Genomic DNA, 25,426 nt, shown 5'->3' with positions numbered 1-25,426 from the left:
TAAACTTCTTCAATTCATTCTATTCCAATTATACAACAATCACACTAACTTGACAGATTACATCGTGAGCCTTGGTTGCATTTATTTCGACTTAACACATTTTCAAAAGTCTAATGCTATTCTAGATGCAAATCCCTTTCCATAAGCAATGGTTACATGTTGACATACTTGAGGGTCCTTCCAAAAACACACTCATAATTCCTTTAAATCAGTAGAAATCCCCCCCCCCCCCAGCAACTAGCTAACAGAATGTGACATGTAGCTAACCCACCCCTTTCCTCTCTTTTTTTTTCCCTCTTTGAAAACTTTGGTGAATGTAGCCAAAAGAATCCCAAAGTCATCAAGAAAAAACGACATTGACATCCTTTGTTTCTCTATTCAGCTACTTCAAGGGTTTAAGGTTTTTAATAACTATAGGAATTATGAAATAACATAAAGAAGAATCATCAATTACTTGGAAGTGATTGAAGTTGATGTAGATTTGATGGTGGATGATGAAAGTTGACTTTCTTTACCTGCTGACGCAGGTACTTCACTTCCTCGCATACTGCCGTTAGTAAAAATAGTTGTCTGCCTAAAGTAGGGGTAGGCACGGTTCGATCCGGTTCGGTTCAGATCGAAATTAAGCAGAACCGATTTAAATCGGTTATTTTATAAAAAGAACTAAATAAGAATCGAACTAAAAAAAAATGAACATAAATAGATCTTTTCATATCGGTTCGGTTCGGTTCGATTTTTTCGATTTTGAGCCTATTGGGCCTATTTTGACTTTCTAAATTTTTAGCCCATTAGATCTCATGAATGTAATAATTTTTTTAACAATTAATTTATCCTAATTTCATTATAAATATTAACAATAAATACAAAGTATTCAAAACACATTTTATCACTAATTTCTGAAATTGTAACATATATATATATATATATATATATACCCGTAATCGTGTGTGTGCATGTCTATTTTAGTTATCTTATGCAACCAATTAAAATTTAACACGTGTCTATTTAAATAAAATTCTAAGAATAATCCGGTTTTTCGGTTCAGCTGAGTGAACCGAATACCGAACCTACATTTCAGTTTTTTTTACAAACCATATATTTCGGTTATTTTTTAAAATTAAAACCGATCCGAACGGTACGGTTCGGTTCGATTTTCTCTAGTGCACGGTTTTTTAGCCCACCGCTAGCCTAAAGATTAACGGTTTACTTTGGTAACCAAGAATTCAAAGTACAGTCAAATTTTTATAAATTAATAACATGAGCATCATATAAAATTTATTAATTAATCAAAAAATTAATAGTTTATTAAATTATAGGGTTTATGTATGATTTAATAACATATATGTTAATCAACTAAAAAATTATTGCATTGTACTAATCTAATATATTAACAATGAATTAGTCCACTAATTATAGATTAAATTAAAAAATAAATAAAATTCTTCTAATTTCATAATTCAACCTCGAAACTTCTAGAAACAATAAGTATTGCATTACTCAAATTAAATAAATTAGGTGCAATATTATTTTAAATTTTTGGGAGATTCAACCCCTTTTATGCTTTTTTTTTTAAATACTCAAAGTCTAAAGCCATTTTTTTTATTAGTGCTCGTTTGATATAGCTTATCTAATAATCGTAAGTGTTTATTTAATTGCATAAGCTCTTATCAAAATTTTTGTTATTATTTGGTTGTTTTTTTAGTAAGCTCTTATCAATATTTTTTATTATTATTTGGTTGTTTCTTTAGTAAAACTTTTAAGATTAAATAAATTATTTTCCCTCTACTAGGAAAAGCTCAAATTTTGAGTTTTTGGAAGTAGAGGTTGAAATACTTTTTTATATGCTAAAATGTTTAAAATATTCTTTACTTATTATATAATCATATTTCATTCTTTTTATAACATAATTTAAAAAAACTTGTCTATTAAAATAATTTTATAATATTTAAAAAAATTCTATTGACAACTAAACAAGAAAATTTTTTTGGGTAAAAGCTCTACTTGTAAAGAATCTACTAGCAAAATTCTAACAAAATAAGTTTTATTTAAAAAATTATACCATATAGAGCCTTAATGCAACGAATAAGTGGCGAGATACAAAACTCATGACCATAAAACATTGGAGGACAATTCGAGCACTCATGAATTTTATTATGATGGAGATAAAATGAAATACTAACTAGGCAACCCAAGAGGGGGGGTGAATTGGGATTTTAAAATTTAAGCTAAGCAAACCACACAACAATTTAATCTATTGCCTTAATCAAATTGAAAACAATAAATTCAATCATGCACAATATTAAAAGAGTAAGGGAAGAGAAAACAAACACAATGATTTTTACGTGGTTCGGCAATCCCCGCCTACGTCCACGCCTCCAAGCTCACCGGGCTTGAGGATTTCACTAAGCTAGCCTCCCAAGGCTTCAAACGCTTACAATTGACTTCCAATGTGTCAATGGACCTTTATAACAAGAGATTATCCCCAATCTCTTAACCCAAGTGTATCCCAACACTTACAATCTTTTAACTTGATTTTATAAAAAAGATTACAAATGAATCTCTCTCACACAATGTGTTTGATCACAAGTGAAAGCTCAATGTGTGAATGAATGAGATGAATACAAGGATTCAAAGCTCAATGAAAGTTGTATTCTCAATATTTTGCTCAATGATGATCGTTGGAATTCTTCTTGTTTGAATTGGATTGAGCTTATTTATAGTTGGAGCTGAAAACTAGCCGTTATTGACTTTCTGCACACTGTCGAATCGCCACTAACTAGATGTCGGATCGCCGTTTGACTGGTCAATATGACCGTTGGGCTGATATTTCAAATTGTCAGATCGCCGTTATCTAGATGTCGGATCGCCGTTTAGGTCCAGAGGCTAATCTTCAGTTCTGTTAGATATCGGCGAGCCGTTTATCAAAATTGTCGGATCGCCGTTTAGGTCCAGAGACTAATCTTCAATTCTGTTAGATGTCGGCGAGCCGTTATCAAGATGTCGGATCGCCGTTTTCTACACTAACTGCTACAGTACTGCTACAGAGAAATATTTTCTAAATTTACAGTTTTACCCCAAAACTTTATAAAACTATGTTACGGCCCAAAACGTTATAAAACTTTACAAATAGGTCCAATTTCAGAATTTCTAAGTAATGCTTTGTTAATCCCAAAACTTTCTGAAATTATGGTATAGCCCAAAATGCTATGACACTTTTCAAATAAGTCATTCTCCAAAATTTCAAGCAATACTTGTTTATTTCAAAGTTTTCAAAATTCTTTCAATTAAACCATAAACTTTGAAAAACAACCAATTTCATAAAATCATTTTTCCATTAAATATAAAACCTTTAAAATGTGAAAATAATGATTTATTTAAAATGTATAAAAAATAATTTGATCTTAAAAGATTAATCATTCTTAATCTTGTTTGTTATCATCAAAATCAATATTAAGGAAGCATATATGTTAACATAAAAATCCTACAACAATTAGGATATCTTTTTTTATGTATATATATAGTGCAAAGGCTCTATTTGGTATAATTTTTTAAGGAAAACTTACTTAATTATAGATTTTGTTAGTAGAATTTTTATAAGTAAAGATTTATTAAAAAAAATTAGTTATTTAGTTGTCCATAAGGGTTTTAATTAAAAATTATAAAATTAATTTAATAGGTAAGTTTTTAAAAGTTATATTTTAATAAAATAAAATAAAATAGTCAATTAAATAAGGACATTTTAGACACTTTAATATTAAAAAAAAAATTTAACCACTACTTCCAAAAATCTAAAATTTGAGCTTTTATATTAGAGGAAAAATAATTTACTTATTTTTAAAAAAATTTCTTAAAAAATAACTAAACAAAAATAAAATATTTAAAAAGAATTTATGAGATTAAATAAATATTTATGAAGATAAGTTATAATAATAAAAAATGAGTTTTTGTATTGTTTATTTGTTCTCATCAAAGGCTCAGATCAAACTCTAACTCAACCGGTTTCTAGAGGCCCATTTATATATCATAAACTGGAAATCCTAAAAAAAAAGCCGAATTCTCTTGTTTTATTTATGAAATCCACCATCATACATCCATCATAATTATTTGTTAATCAGTGTGATTAATTTTCATTAAAAAAATAAATAAAAACTTCTAGTGCCACGACTTCATGCGATGGCTGTGATGATTACAAATTGACAACTATTCTTAATAAATTTATCCATATTACTTTAATTAAAATAAATGATAGTCATGGGTCATACTCTAGGGATGGCAAAAATCTCCATGGGGACGGGTACCCTCCGGAATTTTCCCCATTCGGGGAGGGTACGGGGATAATTCTATACCTAATTTCTTATTCAGGGAAGGGACGGAGAAATTTTTTTACCCAATTTTTTATTCGGGGAAGGGGCGGGGATGAGGTGAAATCCCCATCCCCTCCCCATTTCCCCATTTTAATATTTATTTTTATTTTTTAAAATTACTAGTAACTAAATAATAAAATTTGAATTATATTATAAAATTATAAATATTGATAAAAGTAACAAATATCAAAATATTTATATTATTAAGGCCTAATTAACTAATTAAAGTCTTAAATTTTTATTTAGGACATTAAAAAGGTCGGATAGATTCTATTAGCCAAAAATTTTTGTTTTAATTTTAATTTTGTTTTATTAAAAATATTAATTAAGTATCTACAATTATTTAATTTATTTTATTGTCGATATAAAAGTAAATTCTTTTTCTTTTTATTGTAGGATTATGAAGATTGACAAAGATAATTATTTTGATAATTTGTATTTTGCATGTGACTTTTATAATGGATCAATGTTAATGTAAAATATATTTCGAACTTTACTTTTGTTTGAATTTTTTATTTTAATATAATTAACTCAAAAAAAATGTATTAGTTATTCGGGGATCGGGGATCCTCGGGAATCCCCTGTTATTATTCGGGGAGGGGATGTGGATTCTCTCAAGCAATTCTAACGGGGATGGGGAGGGGACGGGGACATACGCAAAATATCGGAGATGGGAACGGGGAGATTAGTCCCCTCCCCTCCCCTCCCCATTGCCATCCCTATCATACTCACCCATAATATTAATATTTACCAATCAAGACATACATATATATGTGTGTGTATAATAATATTTTTTAAAATTAATTGATGAAATAAGTTTCAACATTGACTGACTTTAAAATTTATAATAAAAGAATATAATTTGTAACAAAAAATAGGCATATTTTTTTAAAAATTCATTTTTAGATATTATAAATCTTAACTCTACTTTGATATTTGGTATATCATCGTATCGTATATCGATGTAGATCAAATATTATAATTCGACTCTTAACTAAAAGTTTATTAATTACTCTTAGTTATACGTTTTTAATTTTTTGTTTTATGCAAATCAAATAATAACAACAATAATAACCAAGCATTTATAGGAATGGCTATAACATATAACATCATGTTCATGTGAACCCAAACATTCCTGACCAGAGTACCTTTTTTTTTTCCTGCTAATTTCAAAAATAAACAAAACAAAAATCATGGGGAAAATCCCAAAAACAGACAGCCCATTGGATAAACAAAACAGTAGGAGTACAGTCAAAGCAACTTTTAACTTCACTGCTTGCAACATCTTATAATTTTTTTTTTAAAATCTGTTATACACAGATATTACTGATATTACAATTAATATTTACAATCATACTATATAACTAAGACCACCATCATACATTAACACACTAAAATATATGCCCAGATATTTTAAACCCTCTCTAATATTCGAGGGGTGCTTACTCCACTCACATTTCGTGAGAAAGAGACTGTCTCCATTTAATTAATTGATAATTGAGAAAGAACTGAAACTAACCTCCATAACCATAAAACATTAGAGGACAATTCGAACACTCATGAATTTTATTATGATGGAATCATGGAGATATTTTTTATTTTATTTTATTTTTATATAGAGCAAAGGCTCTATTTGGTATTTTTTTAAAGGAAAACTTACTTAATTATAGATTTTGTTAGTAGAATTTTTATAAATAAAGATTTATTAAAAAAAATTAGTTATTTAGTTGTCCATGAGGGTTTTAATTAAAAATTATAAAATAAATTTAATAGGTAAGTTTATTAAAGTTATATTTTAATAAAATAAAATAAAATAGTCAATTAAATAAGGATATTTTAGACACTTTAATATAAAAAAAATTTTAACCACTACTTTCAAAAATCTAAAATTTGAGCTTTTATAGTAGAGGAAAAATAATTTACTTACTTTTTAAAAAATTTTCTTGAAAAATAACTAAACAAAAATAAAATATTTAAAAAGAATTTATGAGATTTAATAAATATTTATGAAGATAAGTTATAATAATAAAAAATGAGTTTTTGTATTGTTTATTTGTTCTCATCAAAGGCTCAGATCAAACTCTAACTCAACCGGTTTCTAGAGGCCCATTTATATATCATAAACTGGAAATCCTAAAAAAAAAAAAAAAAAAAACCGAATTCTCTTGTTTTATTTATGAAATCCACTATCATACGTCCATCATAATTATTTGTTAATCAGTGTGATTAATTTTCTATTAAAAAAATAAATAAAAACTTCTAGTGCCACGACTTCATGCGATGGCTGTGATGATTACAAATTGACAACTATTCTTAATAAATTTATCCATATTGCTTTAATTAAAATAAATGATAGTCATGGGTCATACTTACCCATAATATTAATATTTACCAATCAAGACATACATATATATGTGTGTATATAATAATATTTTTTTAAATTAATTGATGAAATAAGTTTCAACATTGACCGACTTTAAAATTTATAATAAAAGAATATAATTTGTAACAAAAAATAGGCATATTTTTTTTTAAATTCGTTTTTAGACATTATAAATCTTGACTCTACTTTGATATTTGGTATATCATTGTATCGTACATCGATGTAGATCAAATATTATAATTCGACTCTTAACTAAAAGTTTATTAATTACTCTTAGTTATACGTTTTTTTATTTTTTGTTTTATGCAAATCAAATAATAACAACAATAATAACCAAGCATTTATAGGAATGGCTATAACATATAACATCATGTTCATGTGAACCCAAACATTCCTGACCAGAGTACCTTTTTTTTTTTTCCTGCTAATTTCAAAAATAAACAAAACAAAAATCATGGGGAAAATCCCAAAAACAGACAGCCCATTGGATAAACAAAACAGTAGAAGTACAGTCAAAGCAACTTTTAACTTCACTGCTGGCAACATCTTATAATTGAATGTACACATGATGTACTGATGTCATGTAAGTCACTTTACATGTAATAAAACAAAAAGACAAACAAATATAGAAACTATCTTTTTCTTTTTCTTTTTTAATTTTAATTTTTTCTTTTCTTTTTGTGTCCTTCGAAAGTGACCCTCCACTCATATTTGTTTATATTTTCTCTTTAAAATATTTACATCGCTGACCGAATAAATTTTAATAAATTCATTTTCCAAAAAGAAAATTTTTGCTATTAAAGATGCCTATTTCCTCCAACTTAACTAATTTGACCAGTTAGCTAATTATGAAGACTTACCTAATTAGCTCGGTTAGTTAAGTTATTTATGAAGAGAAAATTAATTAGTTAAAATAAATATCTATGTACTATGTGGTTAGTTTTTTTGTTAGAACATCGATTAAATGACTCTTCAAATAAGATCATGTCGATATTTAAAATTCCAAAAAATCCTTCAATTAAGATTCTTCAAATAAGAATTGATTGTCTCTCTTCAAATTTAGAGAGTTAATTTCTGCTTCTTCAATTTATATTTTATTACTTTTCATTGAAGAAAGAGAGAGAAGTGTTTTAATTACTATTAATTTTTTCTTTAAAAAATAATTATTTAATTAAAATAATATTAATTTATTTATATTTGAAGAGTCTTTTGGAGAATATCATATTTTTTTCACTTTTTTATTTGACACATAAGTAAGCAAATATGTATTTGAACAGTAAATTTTATAGAGGCTTTTGGAGATATTCTTAGAATATATGTGACTAATTTAATTGATCCGAATAACCTATAAATAAGTTTGTGAAGCTTTGTATTTAACACAATTTGAATTCAATTCAAAACTTCCCCCCTTTAACTTATACATTCAGCTCCCATATTTTCTGTAATAATCATATTATTTACTAAATTCTTCAATTACTTCTTGTTGACATCCATAACACTTTAATAATTTCAGTTCAAATATAATTAGAATAATTATACACATTGGAATCACAACAGATGATCAAATAGATTTTTAAACAAATGAAACAATTAAATATTAATCCAAATCTAACAATTTTTGGTTGTATTTTGTAAGTCACGTTTAATGATAATTTCATTAATGGGACTCTTTATTCTCCTTAATATTATTATTAGTGAAAATTATTTTTAAAAAAAATTAGTGTCGATAAGTTTATGGGCTGCTAAATATACGCATTACATATAATTTCCAATGGGATTCTTTATTCTCCTTAATATCGTTATTAGTGAAAAATTAAATTTTTAAAATTAGTCTCGATAAATTTATGGGCCGTTAAATATATGTATTACATATAATTTCCAATGGGTCTCACAAATTATATACGTCAATTGTGATGATTAAAAAAAAAAAAATTTCATGCATACAATAAATATAACAATTTTTCATTTTATAACTTTGTGGGTTCCTTCTCTGAAAGTGACCCTCCACTCACAATCTTTTTAATTTTTTTCATTATTTATTTTTGTTTTCTCTCTCTCAATTTGGTTGGGGAATCTTCATCAATTTAGTCTTCTTGAGTTTAATCAACAGATAAGAGGTAGTTGAGTCACTTCATCTTCTTTATATTCTTTTTTATTTTGGGGGTTTTCTCTTATCTGTCCTTCCTCTCTTTGTTGATGATTTTGCAGGTGAGGATTAGATAAGATAATCATTGACTTTTTGTTTTTAATTTTTGATTAACGTTTACATGCTTTAGCTTGTATCTCTTCTTTTATTCTTAAGGAAGATTTAGCATCTGGGTTTTTAATTTCATTGGTTATCTCGGTTTCTATTTTTAGTTTTAAGGTGGGTTATTCGTTTTTATAAAACCAACCCATACACAATCATTACTATAAAGTCATTTAATAATAGTCACAAATAAGAGTATAATTAATAAGTTTTGTCATATTATAGTTCCAGATTTATATATTATTTTGTAATAGCTAACAATACAACAAATAAAACTATCATGCAATACGGTGATTTGCACTCCAAGATATGAATATTAACTATCACACATTACTACTATTAATATATTTTTTTCCCTTTGTTTTTAATAAATCTTTAGGGGTAAAAGACAGCACATAAGTTCATCTTTTATAATTATGATTGAAAAAATAGAAGAAAAATTAATCTTTCATCAGGTACCGTAAGGTAAATCACTAGACACAAAAAACTTAAGTTATTAGGTAAGTGGCTAATAGCCCAACAATTTGAGACCAATAATTTTAAGATCATGCCTAATAGTTCCATTATAACTTTTTTTCCTCCAGGCTCCAGGTAATACTAGTAAGTTGCATAAAATAGGAAGCACGATAAAGCTAGATTACTTGTAAACAGCAATGATTTGTGATTTTATCAACCCCACCTCGATATGCTCCATCAAAGCGCTGAGCTTTAACATCCCTTCTTGGCTGTCATAGCCACCATTAAAATAATATGTTCTACTGAGAAAGGCATCCATTTTGTCCCCACAGATTTCTGAAAAAATGCTAGAATCATGAGGAACAAATGCCATATTAAACTTCTTCAATTCATTCTATTCCAATTATACAACAATCAAACTAACTTGACAGATTACATCGTGAGCCTTAGTTGCATTTATTTCGACTTAACACATTTTCAAAAGTCTAATGCTTGTCTAGATGCAAATCCCTTTCCATAAGCAATGGTTACATGTTGACATACTTGAGGGTCCTTCCAAAAACACACTCATAATTCCTTTAAATCAGTAGAAATTCTCTCCCCCCCCCCCCCCCCAGGTAACTAGCTAACAGAATGTGACATGTAGCTAACCCACCCCTTTCCTCTTTTTTTTCCCTCTTTGAAAACTTTGGTGAATGTAGCCAAAAGAATCCCAAAGTCATAAATTGATGAACCATCAGCATGTAAATAGCTGCCAGCCATGAATTACAATCATTTAGGCAGCTTTTAGCATTTGTGCACGAAGCATCCGAAAATTATAAGGGACGGTAATTTAACTCATTCAAGGACTTAGAATAAGAAACTGAATGGCAGGAACTTGAATTTGTATGGCTGCATGAGAACCATAAAGATGATCAATGCGGCAACTCAAAACTGAAGCTGTGATGGACCTCAAGTCTTCATCAATCAAATTCTTTCTTGAATAACTAACGATTCCCGCATTCTGCAGGCAGGAATGATAAAAATAATAAAAAAATGGAAATTCACCAATATTTTAGGGACAAGGTTAGAAAATTGTAAAATATTGATGAAAACAATATCTTTCATTCAATTTATCAGGACATCTCATTTTCCTTGCCATATTAGAAGCAAGTCAAATATGTTTTGATGCACATAACAGCATAATTGGATTAATGATCCAGAAAAGTAAATACATAGTAACTACAACAATGAAAACAATAGGCTTGGTGAAAAAAGAAGACTCTAGCTGTAGCAACTCTAGATAAAAGGCAAAGAGGCCTAACAAGATATAGAAATTGTGGTACTACCTCAGGAAGAAAGCCACTGTAATAGAGAGCAAATAATGCTTGGAATATCTTCCTTCTTGCTAGCTCACCAGTGGCTCCTATCACAGCAATGCAAAGTGAAGATGCTTGATTGCTCTGAATGGGAAAATTTGGGGAATGTGCTTGTAATTGTGAAGTTGTTCTTTTCGTTTCTACGACGGAAAATTAAGTTCCACAATCTAGAGATTGTAAGTTTCCAATTCCAAGATATGAGAAAATGAATATACCAAGGTCAATTCACATTGATAGACATAACAAATGAAAAAAATAAAGAGGTTAACTTAGAATAGTCTTTACCGATCATTAGGTACAGATAATGTTGAAACTCCTTTCGAATCTCATCCATCATTTGATAAACTAGTTTCTAGATGACTATCTAACTTATCGTTATCTTGATTCTTTATAATCTTGGACTCACTTAGTAGTCCATGCCTTTTACTGCAATGTTTAAGGTTCAATTTGTCAAGTAACCATAGCTTTAAGCCACAAAACCTTTGGCATATAGTGGCCGAACCTCCATAGAGCACAAAATGATCACTGGTTACTGTGTGAATATTTTTTGCTGCTGCCTAGATACAACAAAAGCAAGAAAATTGTGCCTTGGCATAACTAGTGTATGACTCTATTATACTAGGAATTTAGCAAATATGGTTGTACTCCCCTTTTGTAAGGCTCTATCATGCCAAAGATGCAACAATTGTTACCTGACAAATTAGTAAAGCAAGGTACCGAGTTTTCCTATGTAATAACAGTAACAAAAGTGAAAATGTCAATGCATATAACAATAGCATGCGTGAGGTGCTTTCAGATACTGTGACACAAATTGAAGTGTTTCAATGTGTAATTGGACACAAAACTCATTGGAAGAAGCAAAATCAAATTTTAATTGCTGAAAAATCCCAATGAAATGCGCTTAATCAAGATTTGTATATCCTTTTATTTTCAACACAAAGAATTATGCCAATTGAAAACCAAATACACATTATTAATTCATACAAGACAGTTCTTTAAGATCAACTGCAAATTTCAGTTTCCGATCATCATTTTCGAGAAACCAAACAACCCATATACAGTTTCAACAAAAGTAATCAAGCAAACAAAACTTTTTTCAATTAAAAAAAAAAAAATAAATAGACAATCCCATGTATAGAAAGCTGACCGGGAATAGTGCTGGAAAATGTGAAAAACGACATTGACGTCCTCCGTTTCGCTATTCAGCTACTTCAAGGGTTTAAGGTTTTTAGTAACTATAGGAATTATGAAATAACATAAAAAAGAATCATCAATTACTTGGAAGTGATTGAAGTTGATGTAGGTTTGATGGTGGATGATGAAAGTTGACTTTCTTTACCTGCTGACGCAGGTACTTCACTTCCTCGCATACTGCCGTTAGTAAAAATATATTAACAATGAGCATCATATAAAATTTATTAATAAATCAAAAAAATTAATAGTTTATTAAATTATAGGGTTTATGTATGATTTAATAACATATATGTTAATCAACTAAAAAATTATTGCATTGTACTAATCTAATATATTAACAATGAATTAGTCCACTAATTATAGATTAAATTAACAAAAAATAAAATTCTTCTAATTTCATAATTCAACCTCGAAACTTCTAGAAACAACAAGTATTGCATTACTCAAATTAAATAAATTAGTTGCAATATTATTTTAAATTTTTGGGAGATTCAACCCCTTTTATGCTTTTTTTTTTAAATACTCAAAGTCTAAAGCCATTTTTTTTTATTAGTGCTCGTTTGATATAGCTTATCTAATAGTCGTAAGTGTTGATTTAATTCCATAAGCTCTTATCAAAATTTTTGTTATTATTTGGTTGTTTTTTTAGTAAGCTCTTATCAATATTTTTTTTATTATTTGGTTGTTTCTTTAGTAAAACTTTTAAGATTAAATAAATTATTTTTCCTCTACTAAGAAAAGCTCAAATTTTGAGTTTTTGGAAGTAGAGGTTGAAATATTTTTTATCTACTAAAATGTTTAAAATATTTTTTACTTATTATATAATCATATTTCATTCTTTTTATAACATAATTTTAAAAAAATTCTATTAAAATAATTTTACAATATATAAAAAAAATTTCTATTGACAACTAAACAAGAAATTTTTTTTGGGTAAAAGCTCTACTTGTGAAGGATCTACTAGCAAAATTCTAACAAAATAAGTTTTATTGGAAAAGTTATACCATATAGAGCCTTAATGCAACGAATAAGTGGTGAGATACAAAACTCATGACCATAAAACATTAGAGGACAATTCGAGCACTCATGAATTTTATTATAATGGAATCATGGAGATAAAAATCCTACAACAATTAGGATATCATTATATATATATATATATATAGTGCAAAGGCTCTATTTGGTATAATTTTTTAAGGAAAACTTACTTAATTATAGATTTTGTTAGTAGAATTTTTATAAGTAAAGATTTATTAAAAAAATTTAGTTATTTAGTTGTCCATAAGGGTTTTAATTAAAAATTATAAAATTAATTTAATAGGTAAGTTTATTAAAGTTATATTTTAATAAAATAAAAATAAAATAGTCAATAAAATAAGGATATTTTAGACACTTTAATATAAAAAAAATTTAGCCACTACTTTCAAAAATCTAAAATTTGAGCTTTTATAGTAGAGGAAAAATAATTTACTTACTTTTTAAAAAATTTTCTTAAAAAATAACTAAACAAAAATAACATATTTAAAAAAAATTTATGAGATTAAATAAATATTTATGAAGATAAGTTATAACAATAAAAAATGAGTTTTTGTATTGTTTATTTGTTCTCATCAAAGGCTCAGATCAAACTTTAACGTAACCGATTTCTAGAGGCCCATTTATATATCATAAACTGTAAATCCTAAAAAAAAAAGCCGAATTCTCTTATTTTATTTATGAAATCCACCATCATACGTCCATCATAATTATTTGTTAATCAGTGTGATTAATTTTCTATTAAAAATAAATAAATAAAAACTTCTAGTGCCACGATTTCATGCGATGGCTGTGATGATTACAAATTGACAACTATTCTTAATAAATTTATCCATATTGCTTTAATTAAAATAAATGATAGTCATGGGTCATACTCACCCATAATATTAATATTTATCAACCAAGACGTACATATATATGTGTGCGTATAATAATATTTTTTTAAATTAATTGATGAAATAAGTTTCAACATTGACCGACTTTAAAATTTATAATAAAAGAATATAATTTGTAACAAAAAATAGGCATATTTTTTTTTAAATTCGTTTTTAGACATTATAAATCTTGACTCTACTTTAATATTTGGTATATCATTGTATCGTACATCGATGTAGATCAAATATTATAATTCGACTCTTAACTAAAAGTTTATTAATTACTCTTAGTTATACGTTTTTTTATTTTTTGTTTTATGCAAATCAAATAATAACAACAATAATAACCAAGCATTTATAGGAATGGCTATAACATATAACATCATGTTCATGTGAACCCAAACATTCCTGACCAGAGTACCTTTTTTTTTTTCCTGCTAATTTCAAAAATAAACAAAACAAAAATCATGGGGAAAATCCCAAAAACAGACAGCCCATTGGATAAACAAAACAGTAGAAGTACAGTCAAAGCAACTTTTAACTTCACTGCTGGCAACATCTTATAATTGAATGTACACATGATGTACTGATGTCATGTAAGTCACTTTACATGTAATAAAACAAAAAGACAAACAAATATAGAAACTATCTTTTTCTTTTTCTTTTTTAATTTTATTTTTTTCTCTTCTTTTTGTGTCCTTCGAAAGTGACCCTCCACTCACATTTGTTTATATTTTCTCTTTAAAATATTTACATCGCTGACCGAATAAATTTTAATAAATTCATTTTCCAAAAAGAAAATTTATGCTATTGAAGATGCCTATTTCCTCCAACTTAACTAATTTGACCAGTGAGCCACTTATTAAGACTTACCTAATTAGCTCGGTTAGTTAAGTTATTTATGAAGAGAAAATTAATTAGTTAAAATAAATATCTATGTACTATGTGGTTAGTTTTTTTGTTAAAGCATCGTCAAATGACTCTTCAAATAAGATTATGTTGATATTTAAAATTCCAAAAAATCCTCCAATTAAGATTCTTCAAATAAGAATTGATTCTCTCTCTTCAAATTTAGAGAGTTAAATTTCTCACTCTTCAATTTATATTTTATTACTTTAATTACTATTGATTTTTTCTTTAAAAAATAATTATTTGATTAAAATAATATTAATTTATTTATATTTGAAAAGTCTTTTGGAGAATATCATATTTTTTTTACCTTTTTATTTGCCACATAAGTAAGTAAATAGGTATTTGAAGAGTAAAATTTATAGAGGTTTTTGGAGATACTCTTAGAATATATGTGACTAATTTAATTGATCCGAATAACCTATAAATAAGTTTGTGAAGCTTTGTATTTAACACAATTTGAATTCAATTCAAAACTTCCCCCCTTAACTTATACATTCAGCTCCCATATTTTCTGTAATAATCATATTATTTACTAAATTCTTCAATTACTTCTTGTTGACATCCATAACACTTTAATAATTTCAGTTCAAATATAATTAGAATAATTATACACATTGGAATCACAACAGATGATCAAATAGATTTTTAAACAAGTGAAACAATTAAATATTAATCCAAATCTAACAATTTTTGGTTGTATTTTGTAAGTCACGTTTAATGATAATTTCATTAATGGGATTCTTTATTCTCCTTAATATTATTATTAGTGAAAATTAATTTTTTTTAAATTAGTGTCGATAAATTTATGGGCTGCTAAATATACGCATTACATATAATTTCCAATGGGATTCTTTATTCTCCTTAATATCGTTATTAGTGAAAAATTAAATTTTTAAAATTAGTGTCGATAAATTTATGGGCCGTTAAATATATGTATTACATATAATTTCCATTTTCCAATGGGTCTCGCATATTATATACGTCAATTGTGATGATTAAAAAAAAATAAAAAATTCATGCATACAATAAATATAACAATTTTTCATTTTATAACTTTGTGGGTTCCTTCTCTGAAAGTGACCCTCCACTCACAATCTTTTTAATTTTTTTCATTATTTATTTTTGTTTTCTCTCTCTCAATTTGGTTGGGGAATCTTCATCAATTTAGTCTTCTTGAGTTTAATCAACAGATAAGACAGGTGGTTGAGTCACTTCATCTTCTTTATATTCTTTTTTATTTTGGGGGTTTTCTCTTATCTGTCCTTCCTCTCTTTGTTGATGATTTTGCAGGTGAGGATTAGATAAGATAATCATTGACTTTTTGTTTTTAATTTTTTATTAACATTTACATGCTTTAGCTTGTATCTCTTCTTTTATTCTTAAGGAAGATTTAGCATCTGGGTTTTTAATTTCATTGGTTATCTCGGTTTCTATTTTTAGTTTTAAGGTGGGTTATTAGTTTTTATAATTTACCAATCATGTGATTAAATGGGTTTGTTTAATTTTTTGATCATAGCTTGTTTCTGAGGTGGATTCTGCTGTGTTATAATTGTATTATTGATGTTTGGATCAGATCATAAGTCAAATTTTGATCTTTGGATGGTTTTAGAAAGTGTATTGCTCTCTATTGCTTTTGAATTTTGATATATTTAATTGTTTCTTAGCTAGTTTTGATCAGTTTTATCTGCTGTTGAGCCTATTGTGGCGCTAAATTCTGCTAGCGAGTGTAACCTATTTCCTGGAAAAGTTGGATTTTTTTAGATACTTCATGGAGAGTTTGAGAAAGTTAAAGAAGTTATTATCAAAATATTCGAATTTCTGTGTTTGTTCTTTCAAATTTGGCATGTGACTCAATTGTTTTCACGAGGATAACATATGGATTCAATGATACTATAAAAAATGTGGATAGGATCATTGCATTTTAATCTTAAGCTATGGTTCAATCCTTATTAAGGACAGGGGAAGTATTAGTGTAATTTCTTATGCATCAGAGCTGTTGAAATCTGAGGGTGAGAGCAGTTCTTGTTGACAGACGTTGTAAACTCGTACTTCATTATGATTGTTTTTTGTCCATCTTTTTGTGGTTGTATGACTAATGAAATGTGTTTATGTTTTCTCATGCAGGTGCTTAGACATTGATTTCAATTTTCATGCCATTAACACATTGCCATATTTCATCTCAAGACAATTGTTTGTAATGGGGTCTGAAGGGCCACCTGCTGTAACAATCCATGTGACTGGATTTAAGAAATTCCATGGAGTTTCAGAGAATCCAACTGAAACAATTGTTAGCAATTTGAGAGAGTATATGAAGAAGAAGGGTATGCCAAAAGGTCTAATTCTTGGAAGTTGCAATATTCTTGAGACCGCCGGACATGGGGCAGTTGCTCCCCTATATCAGACATTGCAATCCGCCATAAATGAGAAGGATTCTGAATCAGCAAATTCTAGGAGAATTATTTGGGTCAGTTGTCAACTCATAACTTGTATCCTGTCATATTGATGAACTATTGTGTTCAATTTTTCTTGCTTTTGGATTTATGTTCCTGGTTTCATTTCGTAGATAAGCTTTCTTTGCTTGCTGCATACTAATTTTAAAGCTTATTTACTGCAAATGAAAACCTGAAGCTTAAACCAAATCTGGAATTAGAGGAATTATCCAAAGAACGCGTCTTTGGTGCAAATAAACTTGTCTCCTTTGACATTTGTTCACTACATGTCTTTTCTTTTCTAACAATGTACGTATCTGCAGGTTCACTTTGGTGTTAACAGTGGTGCAACAAGATTCGCAATTGAGCAACAAGCTGTCAATGAAGCTACTTTTCGATGTCCTGATGAAATGGGGTGGAAACCTCAGGTTAGACATGCCCACAAATTTTCTCTCTTAACTGCAGTTTTTTCGTCACCACTTTCCAAGCATCCACTAACTTTGTTTCTCTTCTGCAGAAAGTACCCATTTTTCCTGCTGATGGTGAAATATCACGAGTACGAGAGGTAGAAATGATTTCATTATTTCTTTGTGCTTTTTAATGTATACATTCCAGCCAGTCTGTGATGAAACCTTTTTTCTTCCGATTTATCCATCGTGAGGGTTTTTTTTGCTTCTATTTCCCGCAGACTTCAATTCCTGTTGAGGAGATTACAAGAACATTGGCAAAGAAGGGTTATGAGGTGATTACCTCAGATGATGCAGGCCGATTTGTTTGCAACTATGTTTACTATCACTCCCTTCGCTTTGCAGAACAAAATGGGACAAAGTCACTCTTCGTTCATGTGCCTCTCTTCTTAACCATAGATGAGGAGACCCAAATGCAATTTGCAGCTTCCTTGTTGGAGGTACTTGCTACTTTATGTTAGTGGACTGTATTGTCGTTCACCTATACATCTTTGCATCCAGAAGCTTATATGTGTGCTTTGTAACTGGCCCATGTGTGACGGTGGACCATTGGGTGTTATTGAAATGCTTTAATAAACACAGATCAGTGTTTGGAAAAGCAACCAAAAGAGAAAAAAATGTAATTGTTGCAAACTTTGCATCTCTTGCACTCTTCTTTGATGTTTTTCAGAAAGTTTCTTCTAAGTTCTTGCAATCTTTAATGTTAATATGTGAATGAAATCCTTGTTTTCGTTAATCCTTACAATTATTTCTGCTCAATTTTTACTTCTTTCTCTTGATTCCAAATGGAGCTAACTCGTGAATTTTCACCCTGCAGTTTGCTTCTCAGTGGCCTAATTGTGGATGGCCTATGGATAACTATAACTTTCTTTTGATGAATTAATGCAAATAAAATTATTTTTTCTTTTAGTTTATTATTATTATTATTTGCTTTATTAAAACCTTCACATACAATTACAGTTTTTACTGCTTAAGATGACCCTTGGGTGTTATTTGCCACATTTCCTACTCTGAGGGTAAGGTGGTGGGATTAAAGATCCTTTGATTCAACAAAGAGGTCATGGGTTCGAAACTCCAGCCCTGGATAGTAAGATCACACGACTCTTGTGGCTTTTTAGGCTCTAGAGTTAGGCAGTAAGTCCTAAAGGTTGGAAATTAAGAGCTTAATAGGATATGCTACACTTGATGTTGCTATGCATAAAAAAAGTTAGATTGATTCTTTATGATTAGAAAGACTATGGGGATGTTTGGAGTTTGTAGATTGGAATCACTAGCTAGCAAGTAAAACTAGATGGATGATTGGGAGTAATTTCAAGAAAAAACGAGTTACTTACCAAATAATTTAATGGTAGTATTTTCAAGATTAAATAAACTAGCGGAGTTACAATTTAAATACATAAAATTTGGTTTGAAGATGTGATATTAATTTTGCCCGATGGTTTTGGTTTAATTTTATAAATTCTTAGGGAGGTTTTCTGATGATTTCAAATAAAACTAAAAATCAATAGTGTCAATAAAAATAAAATTCGCTACTCATTTTTAAATTTAATAATAACCAATAATAAAAATCTATCATGTACTGCGTGTGGTGATGAAGATAGGTGGTAAATTGGTAATGGTGGCAGCGGCGGCGGCGGTAATGTTTAGGGGAGAGGGAGAGGGAGAGGGAGAGGGAGAGGGAGAGAGCATTTCCTTTTAGAAATAGAATAAAATAAAATAAAAAATAGTAAATATTTACACATTTTCAATAAGAATAATTCTAAAGACATAAATTAATTGGAAAGTGAGGTTTGATAAGATAAATTAAGCAATAAAGATTCATAACTCATTTATTCGTGGGTTTTGACGCGGCGACCATAAATCATACCTAATGACGTTCAAGTCCTTTAGGCCAATGTCAAAACCCACTTGAGGACTTTGGCCCACAAATGAAAGCCAATGTTCAATTAGTTTTTGAGGTTGATTTGATTTAGAAATTGGAACCTCCATATTTAAAGAATTCTTGAGGGGTCACACATGCATTCGTAATTTTTTATTTACCACTTTGCTCACATATTCTTTTGAAAATTTTATTTTTTTAACAATTTTTTCATTCTTTGATTTGAGTGATTCGGAGTACGGAAAACAGTTCGTAAAAGTTTGTGGAACATACGCCTCAAATTTTGTAGAGATTTATTGACATGTTGAAGTTAATTATTCATTCTAGGGCCTCAAGATATAAGACTCAATGTTAGTGAAATTAAGCTCATACTTAATTAAAAAAAAAAAACTCATACTATTTTGATACGTGGGCGTAGGCCGATTGGTCGAACCACGCAAAAATCGTTGTATCTGCTTACTCTTTCCATACCAATTCAGTAGGCCACACTATAAGTTCTTAACAGTCTCTCACAAATGTAGGCGGTCATCAAAATCAGGGACACCAAGCAAGAGTCCAGGGAATTGAATTGTAAATAAAAACAGTTATAATTGAATCAAACAATAAGAACAAAGCAAATGTTAGACCTATGTTTTGATATCACACATTAGTCGCAAATCGTTTGATCTAAAACCATAAGCTATTAAGTAAGGACCTAACATTATTATATAGTAATGTTACATATTTAATTCATCCTTTATGATTATGAAAATTAACAATTAATTGCAGGTGATAGAATTCTAACCATCTTGAAGCTTAAACTGCTGCTCCACTTCTCGCTCAAAGAGCCTAAGAGCATTGTTTTCAGTTCTGTTCACATCAAGATCAGCCTGTCATATAAGTGCAACAAAAGTTTCTTTCATTATCAACACCTTCAAATTAATCTCAAACAATACACTTGCAAATTCAGTCGTAAAAGCATTAATTATTTGTAAGACATAATTGTGAAATTACCAAAAGCATGTTCAATCTTTGAGAGATTTCTGCTGCTTCTTCCTCCAACTTTCTAATCCTTCTTCTCAGATCACTTCTGTAACGCATGTTCCACTGGATTGATCCAGAAAGTGAAGTAGTTGATATCCTCCTATCAAATAAATTGATAATGAAATGATAATTTCCTAATATATCATTTGTTGTCTAAGCACTTAATTCATTTTAAATTTGTATGCTAATTGATGAAAACAAGTTATGTGGGTCGACACCTACTTTAACTCGCACAAAATAATTTTGTATACAGTTTGTGTGGCACTAGGCATTGCTCTTATTTTACATGCAACAAGTGCTTTAGAGAAAATATTACAAAGAAGTTATTTTTCTCAACTATAATAAACAAAAGAATTTCATTAATTTATTGTTTAATTAATTCTTGATGAGCAAGGGTAAAATTAAATTACATAATACATTCTTATATATAGAATGTAAAATATCTCCTTCCCATCAATAACCACTGGATCCGCTAATTAAAGGCCAAAACTTATTCAATAAACTATTGCAAATTATGTCCTTAACTATCATCAGAAAATTAAAAGAAAAAGTGTAATCTTTATCGTATGATAAAAGTTCCTGAATCAAATAGATCAAAATAAACAAATTAATTAATATAGCAACTGAAATTACTTTTTACTATTACATTTTCGGACACAAAAATTAAAGAACAAAGAATTCTACTATTTATGTGGCCAAATGAAAGAAGTTTTTTTTTTTTGGTTAAAAATATTAAAATGTTTTTATATATCCCGTCTGTTGACACATAATTAGATCCTTTTAAAAAAATTATTAAAAATATAAGTCTGAATTATGTTCAATTTTTAACAAGACACTCATATTAATATTAAAGGGTGATGATACCTCCACCCCACATTTTTTGTGAATCTACCCCATTTCAAAAAATAATTATAAAAGTTGCACGTTATTTTTAAAATTTTCAAATCAAGAAGGGTTTTGGAGAATTAATTAATTAAATCTATGTTAATTCATTTTTTTGTGACTTAAATTTATATACTATATTTGATTTCAAAGATCATTTTGACATAAGTTTAAATTGATTATTTTACTCTTATAAAGTAAAATTATCAAGAATTTACTCTAACTTCATTATTTTTCTAATTTGTATCAAACTCATTATTTCTAATACTACTTTATTAGTGTGATTATTGTTTTTTTAATTAAACTAATATAGTGTCTTGATAGCATAATTCTCATGTAAATTATTAGGCTGTCAAATTTATATCATTTACAGGTAAGGGTAGTGAAATAATAATAATGTTTTATTTAAAAATATTATATTATAAGTTGCAAAATTGGATACCTAAATTATTATATATAATAACTCATGTTTTATGAGGGTAGTTTTGTCTTTTTATATCATAATAATAAGATAGTAAAAGTAAGAACTTATATTAAAATTTAGGAAAATTATCAACCATATACCCTTAAATGACACCTGTATCAAATGTGTGTGAATATTTTTAAGGTATATCACTCGTATATCCTAAGTTAACAAAAGACCTCTACCGTCCACAAATCCATTAACTACCGTTTGCAAGCGCTGATATCATAAGGGTAATCTAGTACAAAATGACATGTCATCCCATTTACCTAGTACAAAATGATTTGTCATATGATATATTTTGATGAAAATGACATGTCATCCCATTTATCGGATAATTGTTAATAATTTAAAAAAAACTATTTTACAACCGAATCTACTCCTCCAAAATTTAAACTAAAGTTTTGAAGATCTACTCCTCCAAGGTCCAATTGAAATTTTTTATGGTATAATATGTATAATTGTAAATAATATGTTGTTAATAATTTTTTATAGTATAATATGGATATTTTGACGGATAATTGTTAATAATATGTACAATTAATAATTCATTTTTTAATAAAAATGTATTGTTAATAATAAAATAAAAAAATTGTGTATTGAAAATTGACGTTAATTTTTGGGGTAAATTTATATTTTTACTCCATTTTGAGTTTTAAGGATGAAATAATTAATTTGCCATAATTCTGTTAACTTTCTAACGGAAGTTAATGGATTGGTGGACGGCATAAGTGTTTTGTCAACTTAGGGTATACGAGTGATACACTTTAAAAGTGTTCACACACATTTGATACGGGTGTCATTTAAAGGTATATGGTTGATAATTTTCCTAAAATTTATGATTAAAGATGTTCAAAGAACCTAAGAAAAAAATCAATAGAATGATTTAATTGATTAACTGTACAAAACTTTTATTAATTTATATTTTTTAAGAATATTTTTAACTCATTGTAATCATTTTCTAAAAGTAGGGTGAATTTACAAAAATAGTGGGTGGAAATATTCTCATCCAATATTAAAATAAGAGAAAAGGATAGTGACAGCCTCTTAATTTGAGGAAATTGTTACAAAAACTCTCTTGTTTTCAGAAATGATCACACTTCCCTTTTTAAGATAAATAGATCCTTTTTTTGTGTTTTAAAATGATCATACATACTATTTTTTGACACGTAAACTAATTATTGTGTTAAGAAAAGATCATATATTCATATAAACCCTTAATATTTGTTCAGTTATTGTACCCAAAAGGGGTTTGTAATATTACTGTATAAACATAGGATCTCTATTATTATGTCACTGAACTATGGGGTTGTTGATGTTATTTTTCCTCAAAATTCAAAGAAGACTTGTTTATCAAGAAGAATACGAGTTTCAAATTAATAAAATTCTTATTGAATTTCAACATGTGGTAGCAAAATATGACATATGTAAATAAAAAAATTACAAAAATAATAACTTATATGAAAAATCTGAAAGTTAAAAAATTGTTAATAACAGTAAGGGATAAAGAACAAACCTTCTTGTATGCATCGTGATCGATAATGTCAAAACTCAAAAGCCAAAACTTGAACAAGAGGTCGAAATGGTCGACTATGTTTTTCTATTTTCCGAACTTATGTATGTACAATTTTTGTTAAGTACATAAAGAGACGATAGGAACGTTCTTTATGGACTTCCGAGATAAGTTTTTTTAATGACAGATATGATTTATAGTGATAAATGGTATGCTAATAGGAAGAATCTATGATAAATGGCAGACCTACATAAAATTATTTTTATGAGCCTTACTTTAAAGAATTTACTAGATGCTCAAATGACCTAACTTTTCATATATATTTAATCAATTTTGTTATGTATTTAATCAATTTTGGTACTTTAAAAAAAAAGAAATTTTTCATAAGTCTTTTTGGATGACAAATGATATATAATTGAAAGAATTTATAGTTTATGTCATTCTCAAATAATTTAATAAGCATATTAAAATAAATTAGAACAAGTTGAAATAGCCAAATCTTCTCATATACTTTATCAAATTTGATATATAAATATATATATAGAGTTATTCTCTAGTGAGGGTATCCTCACTTTATTAAAGTAAATACAAAAAAATATAAATTCAATAAATTGGAGATTGTGTTTTTTTTTTTTTTTTATCTATATTGAACCTTGTTTTTTTGTCTGTCAGTGTTATCTTCACTTTATTAAAATGACGATGCACTTACTAGAGAATTAATAATAATAATAATAATAATGAAGTTTCAATACTCTTAATATATGTAAGGATTTTATATTTATATCATGAGAATTCACTCTGTAAACCCTTGAAATGAGAAGTTATGACATATGTTCATACATAAAAAGTTATGTTCAATTATATTATATGAAAATTATGAGATTGTCAAAATATTCCAGATATTAGTAATAATAGAAAATAAATAAACTTAATAATGGATAATAAATACTGAAAAATAGGTAAATTAATGTTAGAGTTGTAAATTGTAAGAAGAACTTGTAAATAAAATAAAAACTTGTAAATGTTGCATAAAACTTGTAAATCAACTTTAACTTGTAAAAGTTTCATAAAACTTGTAAATCACACATAATATTGGTAAATGTAACCTGGAACTTGAACAAAAAATAGTAATTACCTGCTACTTAGGTAACAGATTACCTATTTATTTAGAATTAATAGTAGAGATTTTTTATTCAAATCTAACGGTCCACGTCCATTACGGCATCAATGCCGTAAATTTAGTTACGGCATCATAGAATTTTCCGTCAGGTTAATCCATATATAGCAAAAATTGTTTATGACAAGTTTAACATCATATTTAAGCTATATCTTTTAATGATTTGAACATATATATTCAAAATAGTGGTTTTAAACGTATGAATGAAACCAAAAGTTTTAATTTTTTTTTTTGGGTATTAACTGTTTTCAACTACTTCATATTTCAAGGAATATTTTGAATTTAAAATTCCAACTCGGAGATGCTATAAAACAAATAAAAGAAAAGAAAACTCTTTTTGATATTTAAACGATTTTAATTACACGTATTTGGAAAAGTTAGCAAAGTTAACTATTGAATTTGCGTAGTACTGTATAAATAAGATTAGTTACATTTCATTTTTTTTTTATCAAATAACTATAATTAACAATATTATAAAAAATTAATTCTGAATTCAAATCTAAAGTCGCTACCTTTATTTTGAAACTACAACATAAAATTACAAACAACTTAGGCTGTCAGGCACCACTGACCCCATTTGATCACCAAGTTTGCTGTTGTGTTTAAATTGCAGCTCAACAACGTCCATCTATTGGCACGTTAGTTTAGACAAAATAATTATGACATAAGAAATATCATTGTAATGAACTAATGATACTAACAATTGTGGTTTTTTAATATAAGAAGTGTTTAATTCTGAAAATAGAGTAATTCTGGCTAGACAACTTG

The 25,426-nt window shown here is 28.0% G+C and overlaps 2 protein-coding genes across 9 annotated transcripts; one reads left to right on the top strand and one right to left on the bottom strand.

The window, feature by feature from the left end:
* Positions 1-8,842: 8,842 nt before the first annotated feature.
* On the top strand, positions 8,843-18,814 carry LOC102629104 (uncharacterized). Of its 7 annotated transcripts, none has more exons than XM_052443559.1 (6): positions 8,843-8,955; positions 16,950-17,289; positions 17,578-17,682; positions 17,772-17,819; positions 17,943-18,161; positions 18,539-18,630. In XM_052443559.1, the coding sequence occupies exons 2-6, from the start codon at positions 17,023-17,025 to the stop codon at positions 18,602-18,604; spliced, it is 705 nt and encodes a 234-aa protein (XP_052299519.1). In that variant the 5' UTR covers positions 8,843-8,955; positions 16,950-17,022; the 3' UTR covers positions 18,605-18,630. The 7 variants fall into 7 exon arrangements, with proteins under 7 accessions (XP_052299519.1, XP_052299520.1, XP_006480281.1 ...); XM_052443560.1 differs by lacking the exon at positions 8,843-8,955 and adding an exon at positions 8,968-9,112; XM_006480218.4 differs by lacking the exon at positions 8,843-8,955 and adding an exon at positions 15,859-16,024.
* On the bottom strand, positions 9,805-12,169 carry LOC112498669 (inactive glucose-6-phosphate 1-dehydrogenase 4, chloroplastic-like). Of its 2 annotated transcripts, none has more exons than XM_025100241.2 (3): positions 11,957-12,169; positions 10,780-10,949; positions 9,805-10,454 (listed from the first exon to the last, which is right to left on the bottom strand). In XM_025100241.2, the coding sequence occupies exons 1-3, from the start codon at positions 11,988-11,990 to the stop codon at positions 10,293-10,295; spliced, it is 366 nt and encodes a 121-aa protein (XP_024956009.1). In that variant the 5' UTR covers positions 11,991-12,169; the 3' UTR covers positions 9,805-10,292. The 2 variants fall into 2 exon arrangements, with proteins under 2 accessions (XP_024956009.1, XP_024956010.1); XM_025100242.2 differs by having other exon boundaries at positions 10,780-10,856.
* Positions 18,815-25,426: the final 6,612 nt, after the last annotated feature.

The sequence above is a fragment of the Citrus sinensis genome, chromosome 6, assembly GCF_022201045.2.
Source record: "Citrus sinensis cultivar Valencia sweet orange chromosome 6, DVS_A1.0, whole genome shotgun sequence".
Lineage (NCBI taxonomy): Eukaryota > Viridiplantae > Streptophyta > Magnoliopsida > Sapindales > Rutaceae > Citrus > Citrus sinensis.
Note: the sequence above shows the minus strand (reverse complement) of the source record. Positions and strands in the feature narration are given on the sequence as shown.

Coding starts and splice junctions, on each gene's coding strand:
- LOC102629104 (XM_052443559.1), top strand. CDS start 17,023: ATGGGGTCTGAAGGGCCACCTGCTGTAACAATCCATGTGACTGGATTT. Junction 17,290..17,577: donor ATTCTAGGAGAATTATTTGG/GTCAGTTGTCAA, acceptor ACGTATCTGCAG/GTTCACTTTGGTGTTAACAG. Junction 18,162..18,538: donor TTGCAGCTTCCTTGTTGGAG/GTACTTGCTACT, acceptor TTCACCCTGCAG/TTTGCTTCTCAGTGGCCTAA.
- LOC112498669 (XM_025100241.2), bottom strand. CDS start 11,990: ATGTCGTTTTTCACATTTTCCAGCACTATTCCCG. Junction 10,950..11,956: donor ATTTTCCAGCACTATTCCCG/GTCAGCTTTCTA, acceptor TTTCCGTCGTAG/AAACGAAAAGAACAACTTCA. Junction 10,455..10,779: donor ACAGTGGCTTTCTTCCTGAG/GTAGTACCACAA, acceptor TCCTGCCTGCAG/AATGCGGGAATCGTTAGTTA.